This window comes from Mercenaria mercenaria, chromosome 10 (genome assembly GCF_021730395.1).
Source record: "Mercenaria mercenaria strain notata chromosome 10, MADL_Memer_1, whole genome shotgun sequence".
Lineage (NCBI taxonomy): Eukaryota > Metazoa > Mollusca > Bivalvia > Venerida > Veneridae > Mercenaria > Mercenaria mercenaria.
The window spans coordinates 19,126,772-19,138,551 of record NC_069370.1 but is presented as its reverse complement, the minus strand read 5'-3'; the positions used below and the strand labels follow the sequence as shown (position 1 = coordinate 19,138,551).

Genomic DNA, 11,780 nt, shown 5'->3' with positions numbered 1-11,780 from the left:
TTGAACGTGCCTTCCATGATGTGCATATGTTGACGTTACGTTTTCGTGTAAATAGAAATGTTGAACTTTAATACTGCATTTGAACAGTTATCTTAAATTAGAAACAAATAGATAAAACAAACAACCAATTTTTTATTGGCCTACACGATTGTCACTTCTGAATGTCTCGTAAAACAAGAGCTAGTTTATACGTGTTTTGGCGGGAAAGTTGAACGTGCCTTCCATGATGTGCATATGTTGACGTTACGTTTTCGTGTTAATAGAAATGTTGAACTTTAATACTGCATTTGAACAGTTATCTTAAATTAGAAATAAATAGATAAAACAAACAACTAATTTTTTATTGGCCTACACGCTTGTCATTGTAAGAGTAACGACAGCTGGCGACTGTGACGTATATACCGCGGCGATATCAAACTATCGGTTTTTTGTTTGAAGTTGTTCAAAGTGAAACGCAGAAAAAATTTCAAACGGGAAAGATCTTCTTAACGGGTAGTACCCTGTAAGTGAAATTGGTGTAACTCAAGTAGGTAAAAGTAAGATGCAAACTGGTACATTAGATTTGCCCAGTCTGAAGGCCAGTTCTTACAAAAGTAATTCTTTTGATGGCAAATATGGGACTTCAAACTTTATGTGCGAAGGCCATAACTCCTTGACAAGTTTATGCCAGACCGAGGCCCAATTTGATATCCAGTCATTTGAACCTCAACTGGTTTCTAGGGAACCTAAGGTCGGAGGCAAACAAAAAATATTGGGGAATATTGTTACTAAAAGTCAAGCCACTTGTGTGAAGTTCGGAGGCCACTTCCTTCCAAAGGTTTGTGGACCTCATACTAGCAACCCCATTCAACATCAAGAGCTCGCTAGAGTATTGCCCTTCAATCACACTGGGGAGTTGCCTTTTAATCATGTTGGGAACCAACAGTTAATTTATCCTTGTTTTGTCTAGGTCATGAGGGCATACAGGCCTGACGGTTGCCGCCACTAGAAACCGTGCCATTGTATTCGATACCATCTTCTCTACCAAGGTTCAATCTTCCCGCATTAAACCTAAGTTCATGTACGTCAAGTCGATCTCCATGGCAGCAACTATGGAACAAATATATGTTGAGCGATTCTTGTCCTGCGTCGCAAACTGTAGTGTCCTTGTTTGGGGATCTATGTCCTTCATCTCAGTTTTACTAATCACTTCATTCAGAGATTGGTAAATAACACTACCCTTTCTGTGCACAATCGGGGTCGGGTTATGACAACAATTACTGTATGGGCCTTACTCCTGACACTATGGCTTTACACAATTATGGAAATACCGACTTGGAGGGGTTTTGTGCAGGGTCTTTGGGATGTGTTCAGGTCTCCTGTTCTGATGGATAGTCCAGTAGGGACACGTTGTGCCAGAGTCTCACTTGTGGGTCTGGTTGTGACTTGCTAACTCTTACTCAGTAAGTGGACGTGTGGATTTGGTTAAGTGGCGGCAAGATCGATTTATCTCCAGTGTGAGAGTGCAGTCTCTAAAACTGATGGTAGATATGGCTGTGCAGCCTTTATTTAATCACAACATCCTTTGTACTTGGGTTGAAGCAGGAGTCCCTTCCAGATGGGAATTGGTATTTCGGGACCTGTCGCGGGACCAGTCTGGTTTAAGCAATAGAGATTGGGCTAGAGGCCTGGGGAAAGAGACCCGGGGTAATGGATCACTTACTTTGGATCCTCTTTCAGATACGGGTCAGCATAGGCAAAGCCCAGTGCGGCATTAGACGCAGAGACTGCGTCCATCTGTTTGGGGTCTTCGCAGCTTCCTGGGCATCCCAGGTTTATCCTGGTGAAAGATGCAGAAACTATGTCCATCTGTCCGCCAAGCTTACCAGAAAACCCAGGTTTCTCAGAATTGTATGTTTTGCTACGTATCTTTGCTGTGTTTTAGAAATTTAGGACAAAATGGGTTTCCCATAGTATACATTAGTATGAGTATGATAGTCCCATCCCCGGGTATCGCAGCACTGCAATAATTTGGTATGTTTCTACGTGCAACCCAGGAGTTTATGAACTACTGCAGTATGTGTATCCCCTGGTATGCATTAGTGTCAGTAATATGGTCTTTGCTATGGGTATCCCAGGGCCTTAATAATTTGGTATGTTTTTCTAGGCATCCCAGAAGTTTATGAACTTAGGTCAGGGTATCCCATGACCTTAATTCTTGTTAATATAAGATATGTGTGGAATAACTGCTTATATATAGTAATTAACCTTCCATTGGGGAATCTCGTCTGTTTAAAGAAGGAAGTCCTGGTGGTCTGCTTTACATAAGATGTATTATCGTTATTGGGTTAAACCTCCATGTTAATTATCCAGCAGGGTAACCCTGTTATGCCTGATTCTGCAAGGAATCCATTTGTGGCCTTTCAGGCCTCATTCACACACACTTGTCGCCCTTGTGACCCACTTTATAGAACGGGGGAGGGGGGCGTGGGGCGGGGCGGGGGAGTGTAGTGGGAATGCAGATAAAGGTTACCAAGGTCACTGTCAGAGGTCACAGGAGGACCAGCCAATCAGCGAGGAGGATCGACATCACATGGCCAGGAGGACCAATCGTTGATGAGGAGTATCTCTCTCGACCAGACTCCCTTGAATGCAGTTGTATTTATCGTCAACAACCGAAATCTAAGGTCATCTGCCTGTTAGCGTTAGAAACCTCTTCCGCCCCTAATAGGAGTGTTGACCCTGGTATAGTAAATATCATTTTCACTTCAAGGTCAAGGTCATACTTAGTGTTCAGAGGTCATACCTTAGGGTTTATATTGCTATGCATTGCCGTGTTCATGTTATTCCTTTGTACTTCTGATAATTATGTAATGCACTCATACTGGTACATGCAAAGAGCTATATATTCTTAAAATATTTATATAATATTGTCTAATGAATTATAAAATCTATATACATTTATTTGATAATGTTGTTCATGTCTGTTGATGTTAATTTATAGTCCAATGTATAAAACTCCTAACCATATGTGTAATACCAAAATTTGAAAAATATTTTTTTAACAAAAATAGACATATTTTGGAAAGGTAACGTATTATTCGTGACATATTGAATCAGTTAACTCTGGGGGTAGTTGTATTATAATTATGTTAATTATTTAACTGTGTATTGTCCAATATCATTATTTTATAACATAAAAACATCATATATGTTGATATAATTTTTGATGTTCTAGTAATTTCAAATAGAGTAACGTAAGTTACGGATAATACATAACATTTCTTCACCTAAAATGATATGAACATATGATAATTTCAATTTTAAATACATAAACATATGTAAATGTCTTGTTTATTATGATTAATTGAACAATTGGCATGTTTTTAATATATTAGCATAAATGGTGAATTAAATGAAAATTTGCATGGTAACGTATTTTAAATCTCTGTAACTCGTTAAAGCCCCAACGGAAACTTGCAAACTTTTGTCTGTGAATGCCAACTACCATAAGGTTTAAGAAAATCATAGTGTTGAAAATCCCCCCCCCGGGGGGAGCAGGGTCAATTGTCAGCTCAAGGTCTATAAATCTACATTTTGTAATTCCTCAATTAGTCTTTTGGCACTTTATGTTACGCCTCGCAACAATAACACATGAAATAAACGTATAAAATGACTCATTCTTTGCTTTACCTTTACAGTTTGAAATATTTCGTCTCGAAATAACGTCTTTATGTTTGTTATATACAGTAGAAACTCGGTTATGTGAAAAGTCCGGCTATCCTGAAGACATCCCGGAAACACTTGCACAAAAGATCTTTAAGTCGAGTTTCGGTTATCTCAATCCCTTGGAATTCGAGATGCCGGGTTTCATCTGCATTTTAGAAATAATTCAATAATAAAAAATATAGACCATTAATAGAGGTACACACCATATACATATGCACGTATTTAGTAAGAAAAGTATCAAATAATTGTTTTTCCTGTTTTTGTTTGTACAATGTAACTAAAAAGTCTCTGAATAGACTTTCCTTGCCCATTCAGTCACATTCATTTTCAAAATCAAACCAATCCTTATATCTGAAAGTTTAGTTAAAACTCAAATATACACAAATGATAATGATAAAGTTTTTATATCTATCTCTTCACGTCTCCCTCAACAAAATGTGTCATACAACTTTCCATTGCCTATTGGTAGAGGAGAAATCCACTGAAAGAGTTCATCTTCCAACTGTCTTGCCATAAACTATAACTAGAACTTCCATAGACACATTTTACCCAAACTTTTTCTCCCGATTTCACTCTTGCAGTTGCTGAAAACGAGCCGCAGGTGTGGGAGTCCTTGTCATAATTTGATGATCTAGCTATCTGTTTCCCTGCCAAAACCAATGCTATGGGCGAATCCTTCTGCTTATATGTACAAAAATTGACAGTGAATTGAAACATTCCCCCGACAGGTGCCGTAAAGACACCCGTAGAAGTGTCATAGCCTGATCCCTCGTTCGTGGTGATGCTATCAAATATGATGATCTTGTCAGTCACATGAAGAGAGACATCTGATACGTGGTGAGCAAAGAAAGCAACAGATGGCCGTGTCATCTTCTCTGCATATGAAATTATAATAAACCGATATCATTACATTATTGATTACCTATAAAATGTTTTAAAACTGTAAATACACTTTTGTACAATTGTAAATGAAAATACTTAAAAACAATATAATTGAAGATTAAAAAAAATCTCAAAAAACAATGATTTGTATTTATTTTTATTTTATTTTTTTGCATACTTTAAATATTTTATTGCGTCTGTTATAAAAGCATAAAAATATCATCAAACAAAAATTATATATGTTCAAATTATAACTTAAAAAAGCAAGGTAAGTTACATAAACATAAATGGAAAAGTACCTGATCAAACCACAATTGTAGTTCTTAATGTATTTCTAAAATTCTGAAACTCATATTAATTACTAGTCTATCTTATCAGTTATGTAACATTTCCGAGTCAATCAAAATACATAGCAAGATAATGTATTTGTTTTATTGTAGTGACATGTGCGTTCACAGTAAAAGTCTAAATCAAAACATAATTATATACAAAGCACATGGCCAAGTGACCTATACTACATCTAACATAGGTACATATGAAAATGTAGCTTAATGTTATTACATGTATAGTATTTGCAGCTGCATAATTCTAACATTCTATATTAAATGAATGTTTAAAATTTCATTTAACTAGATAAATATCTATTTAAAGAATTTATATCCAATGGCATACAATAACATTACATTACCTTCTATTTCCTCGATGTCCCGGATCTTTTGTTCCATTACTTCCGTAATATTGTTTCTCAAATCTTCAAATCTATCTGTCATATCGGCAACTGTCTTCTTTATGTCGTTTAAAGTGTTCAAGACAGTTTCCTGAGTTTTCTTTATCTCAATGTCTATTGTTTCTACTCTAATTTCCGTACGGATCATCTTCTCCAAAAGCTGCTCTTCGTAAGCAAATTTAGAACACATTGGTTCTTTTGCAAAAGAAACATTGAAGACATAAATTTGAAACAAAAAAACTAAAGCGAAATTTGCTGAAAACAACATCTTATTTGAAGATTGAGGAACACTAGAAAAGTTACTCCACGCTTTCAATAATCTCTTTCTTTATACTTTTGAATTCCACATCTTTCCATTACTTCTTAATCTCGAAAATAAAGGGTTTTCAAAAAGTAGTGGTAACAGAAATGTTTACTATTGAATTCACTCTCTGAAAACCGTTTTTACGGAAATATATGTGATTACCGGACTGTGCCATGGCGGTAACCTTGACCAATTAAAACCGATTCTAAATTTGGCTATTTGTTGCTTGTCATTTTGTTTTATCACAACGTATTTTTTGAGATGTTTATGAAAGTTAACTTTGCAAACAGTACCATTGAGGTTTTTGTCATTATATTATATAACGGAACGTGATATTTTTAAACGCATGTGTATATCTAGGCATCGCAAATTAATAAGCTCATATATTTCCAACGAACATAAAGCTACCATATTATATTGCATGTTTACGTGAGGAAATTGTGTTTTTTTTTCGTTCGTTGTAAAAAGTAAAATGATTTTTGTTCATTAAAGTGACATCACTTTTGAAAGGACTGGTCGACACCATTGCCTTATATTTGGACTGAGTTTATTTTTTGTTACCTGTGAGTCCATTCATATTATACGCAGCATGTTTTAATGATATGCAAAGCAATGATAACTTTTTTTCTTATTTGTTAAAGATACTGTTTGACTAAAAGATTTACATTAGCTCATGAATTTATAAAAACGTGATACAAGAATGAAGTAATTAAGCAGTCAAGAATAATTGTAGCCAGCAGTCACAACAATATGTACATTGTATGGAGAAAATGTCCTGAAATCATTAGAACGAATAAACTTATATAGCACTGTCACACCCTATATAGCTCCCTTCGGATATAGCTCTTCGTGGAGATATATTCGGTCCTGCGGAGCTATATTCTCCGTATATTACTCCATTGTTAAAACTGGAGCTATAAATGGAACACCTGTAGCCTTGTTCCGTATATAGCTCCTCTCGGTGTATTTATGAAACATGGACCACTTGGCTTATTTAGGACATTTCGGTTTATCGCGTTTTTAAAGATTAGATAGTATACAATTATCGACTTTTTTATAGGTTGATATCAGGATTTATCAACCCGAAAAGAGTTATATTCACTGATCCGAAGGCGATGTGGATATAACTTTTTGAGGGTTGATAAATCTTGATATCAACCTATGAAAAAGTCAATAATTGTTTTATTACATGAATAAATGTAAAGTCAGTCTTGTTATTACAATTGTAACTTTAATAAAGAAATAAGGAATAAATTTAGACCAAATCAGGTTGATATTGGTTTTCCAAGCACCTACTTCAATCTATTTTTATTTTCGTACTATTTATAACCCAAGATAAGTTGATATGATATGTACTCATTACTTTTCGAACCGTTTTCAGCCAATCAGAGAAACAATAGAATACAGTCATGTAATAATGTAAAATATTTCACACATGATGCCTTTATTCTAATGCAAGGGTTATTACATGTACTAGTACTAAACAACTATTTGCCAGTCAACATTTCGTCAAGTCCGACAAAAAAATAAAATCTTCAAGTACACCTAATTAACGCTTGTTCCAAATCTGATAATTCTGTCATATAGAACAGAAGAAAAGTGCCTGTCATTATGATCAGGAATGTATTTGGACTCGAGGGTCATAATTGCTAGACGAGATACAAAACTTAAAACCCATGTTCCTAACTTCAATTGCCAGTTATTATTTTCCTTGTACATGTTGGTGTTTCTTGGTCTAATTGTACCCGTTGTCGGGACTCTGCACCTAAGCACTCTCGCTTTCTAGCTAATACATACGTACGAAATCAAATCTATAAATCCCACTTATCTCCAAAGTAGTGTGGGAAATTGTATTTCCAAATGACACTCTGTGTATTACTCGAACAGTACTGTTGTAGTATTTTGATTTTTTCGATGTATAGGGAGTCACTCAAGGAGCTATATACGAACACGTGTTTCGAATACCGCTCCCCGGGGAGCTATATCCGAAACGAGCTATATAGGGCGTGACATAGCACAGGGGTTCGTGACATTGTATAAGATCTGTTTAGACTGTAATATGGACTATATCATAACAGGCTCAATAAAATGTTACGAACCCACTGCGGAATATGGCGGATTCTGAGCTTAAAGGTAGTGAATCACGGATTAGACAAGTTGAATCATTTTTTTTTGTAATTCGATTCCATCAAAGAGTTTATAAGGCAGGGTTTCCTAAATATCATTATATTATTCCTTCCAGCAGCTATTTAGCTGTTGTTAGTCTATTTTGTTTTGAGTGAGTATATATTTAAGAATATTTTTAATTATGTAAGCAGGGTCAGTCAATCATACAGTGTTATATATGCAACGTTTTCAAGGCATTCATAACATAAACTCGATACGTTTCTGATCTTTCACTCACATCAGACTACGTCACAACATTTGAGACACCTAAATAGTATTTTAACAGACAAATATAATACGACTTGCTTCCAAAGGTTCTTATAGATTTGATCATTACATATCCACTTTCTGCAGATTCTTCTCGACCTGTGATTATGAGGGAGAGGGTATTATATATTCCAATAGGCACCGTCCCCCAGTTGCGGCGTTTGATAGTAGAGTTCCGCCTGAGTCTGCTATTATTTTGCTTGGCTGCAGTCTTTGCATCTTACAGATTTTATGGTCCGAATCCTATCCTTTAATATCAGGCGCCAAACAACCCGGCAATCGGAAGCCATTCTTTAACTAGGCGGCAACTCAATATCCGTAACAGTCAAAACAGATTTCAAAGGGGATCGAACATTCGACATCCCTTTTCCGTGTCTGAACAACTAGGCCACAGTGTATGCTTTACAAAGTAAAAATCCACGAAAGTTCTACACTACTGCCTGATTAGTTTCAACAGGAACTGTCTGTAAGGTAGGTTAGAAGTTTTAAATGTATTACTTATTGAAAGACCCTTGTATGAAAACATAAGCTTCAAGACTTCATGTAGATGTAATATTTTATATAATTTTGCTCAGCGTGCCTGTCATCATGTTGTTCCCGTGCATAATTTATAAAGATTAAATCAACAGATGCAAACTCTGGGCTAAAGACAAGTTTCTCAAAACAGAAGCTATTTCTCGTGGGAAATACTATTAAAATCACACCCAGCGTCCTTGAATAAACAAATATTTGTCTTGTATTTACATTTTATCTCAGCGATCATCTAGTTTTACAGCTTCTGTGAATTAGACATAATATCCAAGAGGTTTACATGTTAGGTTTCAATTGCATATAGTCACAGGCATTCTGTAATATTCATAATTGTGGGATTTTCCTCACATTTAGCCAGAAACTTGTAAAATACTCAAAATTTCTCAGAAACATTAGATTGCTTGATTCTGACACAAGTGTTATAATTGTAAACATTACCTGTACGAAAAAAGGATCTGTTTTACAGCTGTAAAACGTCTGTAATAGACCTGTATTTTGAAATTACAACTGTAAAAGACCTATAAGTAGAAAAATGATCAGAAATACAGTTGAAAATTTCAGGTGTAAAATATGAAGGTCTTAATTTACAGCTGTAAAATTTTACTGTTGAAAGTTACAGCTGTAAAATGGTCATGTCTCAGAATTACAGCTGTAACATTTTTGGAGGGAAACATGAGTATTGTCAGCCATTTTTAATGCATTTTGGCGGGACATAACTGAAATTCTCACAGACATCACATCTTAAAAAGTTTGGCATTTAAAGCGGTTTAGAGTAAGTACAGATGTTTAATTATCTATTATAGTTGTAAAATGACATGTATAAATACATACATTAACTATTTACTCTATACTAGAAGCCGATAAGTTTAAAAGAAATAATTACAAGATTGTCATATGTTTTCATGACTGACAAGGAAAATTATATAAACAAGATCTGCATAATTATGTTCTACTTTGTATCCTTCTCTTGAATTTTGCTGATGCTATGCTGTAATCATACCACATGTGACATATACTTTACGTACTATATCATTTATATATTTTGCCATTTTCATAGTAATTGCTACCTTATCTAGAGAATTGCAATTCATCCTAAAACTTTTTGCACCGGTCTACTTTCGTCCCTTAAAATAATGACCTCTTTTTCAACACCTAATGTTTTTACAACTGTAACTTTTGCATTTTTACAGCTGTAACTTTTTTCATTTTTACAGCTGTAACTTTTTTTTACAGGTGTAGCTCATTCACATTTTTTAAACTGTTTTACAGTCGTTTGACAGCTGTAAATTGAAATCTACACCTGTAAAATCAATGTTGTTATATAAAATCTACAGGTGTAAACTTGGAATAAGCATGACTGTTATTTTGAACAAAAATACAGGTCTTTTACAGCTGTAAAATTTCGTACAGGTACCTTTTTATCCAATCAACCTATATGTCATTGAACCTAAGGGTTTCCCTACACTTTCTTCAACCAATCCAAAGATACTGTACAGTAATAGCATCTGAGACCAGCATATTTAAAGCAAACTCATAGAACTGTTTTCTTTCTGATTCTTCCAACATAAAAGCTGCCTGGACCATAGTTATGGTCATTTTGATTAGCATGCACCTTTGATTTATATTTATATTGAGTTTTCTAGCAACATGGAAAATAGAGTCTGGATATGTAATGAAGAAAATTAATTGATACGATGAAACAATATTATCAACTTTAAATCCCTTTAGTATATTGTGCAAGTCTAAATCACAAGTAGTTTTGATTAATTTATTTCTATGGTAAAGACAGAGCTTGTTTTACAGCGACTTTAATGCTATACATCAATTTTGTGCTACTTATTTTTTGCAGCATTTTTATGTGCGATTATCGTCGACGTAGCCAGACAGGGGACCAGGTGCAATTGCATCATGTGTTCAGTAAAGTTTGCAAAATTTATACTGTCATATCTTATTTTACAAGAACAAAATACGTACCATGGTGTACACAAACATGAACAGTAAATTGTTACAATCGGCGAAGGTAACGGTGGATATGTTGAATCCTGATACCTCAATAGTTATTGCTGATGAAGATGGTCTCAGTAATGACATAACATCAATTATCGTGTATGTCACATGACGCATTCAGAAAGTAACGAAGGCTTTGAATAAACCTACAGCTAATGTTTATGTCCCTTTAAGTCTTTTCCTGGTGGTTAGCACCAGAAATAAACAAAGACTGAGGGCAAGCCGCTTTCAATGGTAGTATTCGCAATTACTGTTTTTATATGCCCGAAAAGAAGTATTATGTTATACACCTGGTGTCTGTCTGTCCGTAGGTTAGTAATTTCATGTCCGCTCTGTAAATTTTGGACCCCTTGAAAGATTTTAAAGAAACTTGACATAAATGTTCACCACATCGAGACGACGTGCAGAGCACATGTTTCGGATGGGTAGATTCAAGTTCAAGGTCACATTTTGGGGTCAAAGGTCATGACATTATTTTGCGTCCTCTCTGTAACTTGTGAACTACTTGAAGGATTTTGAAGAAACTTCACAAAAATGTTCACCACATCGAGACAATGTTCAGAGTGCATATTTTGGATGGTTGGCTTGTAGGTCACATTTGGGGATCAAAGGTCATATGTGTTTATTTCATGTCTGCATTGTAACGTTTGAACTGCTTGAAGGATTTCAAAGAAACTTGGCATTATTAACTACCACATTGAGACGACATACAGAACGCATGTTTTGGATGGCTCCCTCTATTGTCAAGGTCACACTAAAGAGTCAAAGATCATATGACTTCTTTGAAACTCCTGAAGGATTTTGAAAAACTTGACACAAATGCTCACCACACGACTTGATTAAAATGTTTCGGATGGCTGGGTTTATGGTCAAGGTCACATTTTTGGGACGAAGGACATATACTATCAAAAATACCTTCGGGCGTATATTGCTCTGCATTGCGGTACTCCTGTTGCTTTTGCATTTGCAAATTGTTGTACACATTACAAAGTTATATGTTCCAAAATATTACTCCCTTGCCAGGTAAAAATAAAGAATTATGAATTTATTGGGTATATGATGGGTTCTTTTGAAAACTAAAGTTGTGCTAAAAATTTTGTTAATTGTGAATACTACTACAATTTACAAAGGCCATGAAAGAAATCCCATCATAAGTAGTCTATATTGATTCTATATACAAATGATACA

General features: G+C 35.2%; 1 protein-coding gene across 1 annotated transcript; it reads right to left on the bottom strand.

Annotated features, from left to right (window-relative positions):
* Positions 1–502: 502 nt before the first annotated feature.
* Positions 503–5,726, bottom strand: LOC123544206 (complement C1q and tumor necrosis factor-related protein 9A-like). Its single transcript, XM_053552407.1, has 2 exons — positions 5,279–5,726; positions 503–4,583 (listed from the first exon to the last, which is right to left on the bottom strand). Exons 1-2 carry the CDS (start codon positions 5,583–5,585, stop codon positions 4,168–4,170), a joined length of 723 nt encoding a protein of 240 aa, XP_053408382.1. The 5' UTR covers positions 5,586–5,726; the 3' UTR covers positions 503–4,167.
* Between the last annotated feature and the right edge of the window lie 6,054 nt (positions 5,727–11,780).

What these genes read in the sequence shown, in the direction of transcription:
- LOC123544206 (XM_053552407.1), bottom strand. Translation starts at nt 5,585, where the DNA reads ATGTTGTTTTCAGCAAATTTCGCTTTAGTTTTTTTGTTTCAAATTTAT. An exon ending in GGACATCGAGGAAATAGAAG is followed by an intron (nt 4,584 to 5,278) that starts GTAATGTAATGT and finishes TTTCATATGCAG; the next exon opens with AGAAGATGACACGGCCATCT.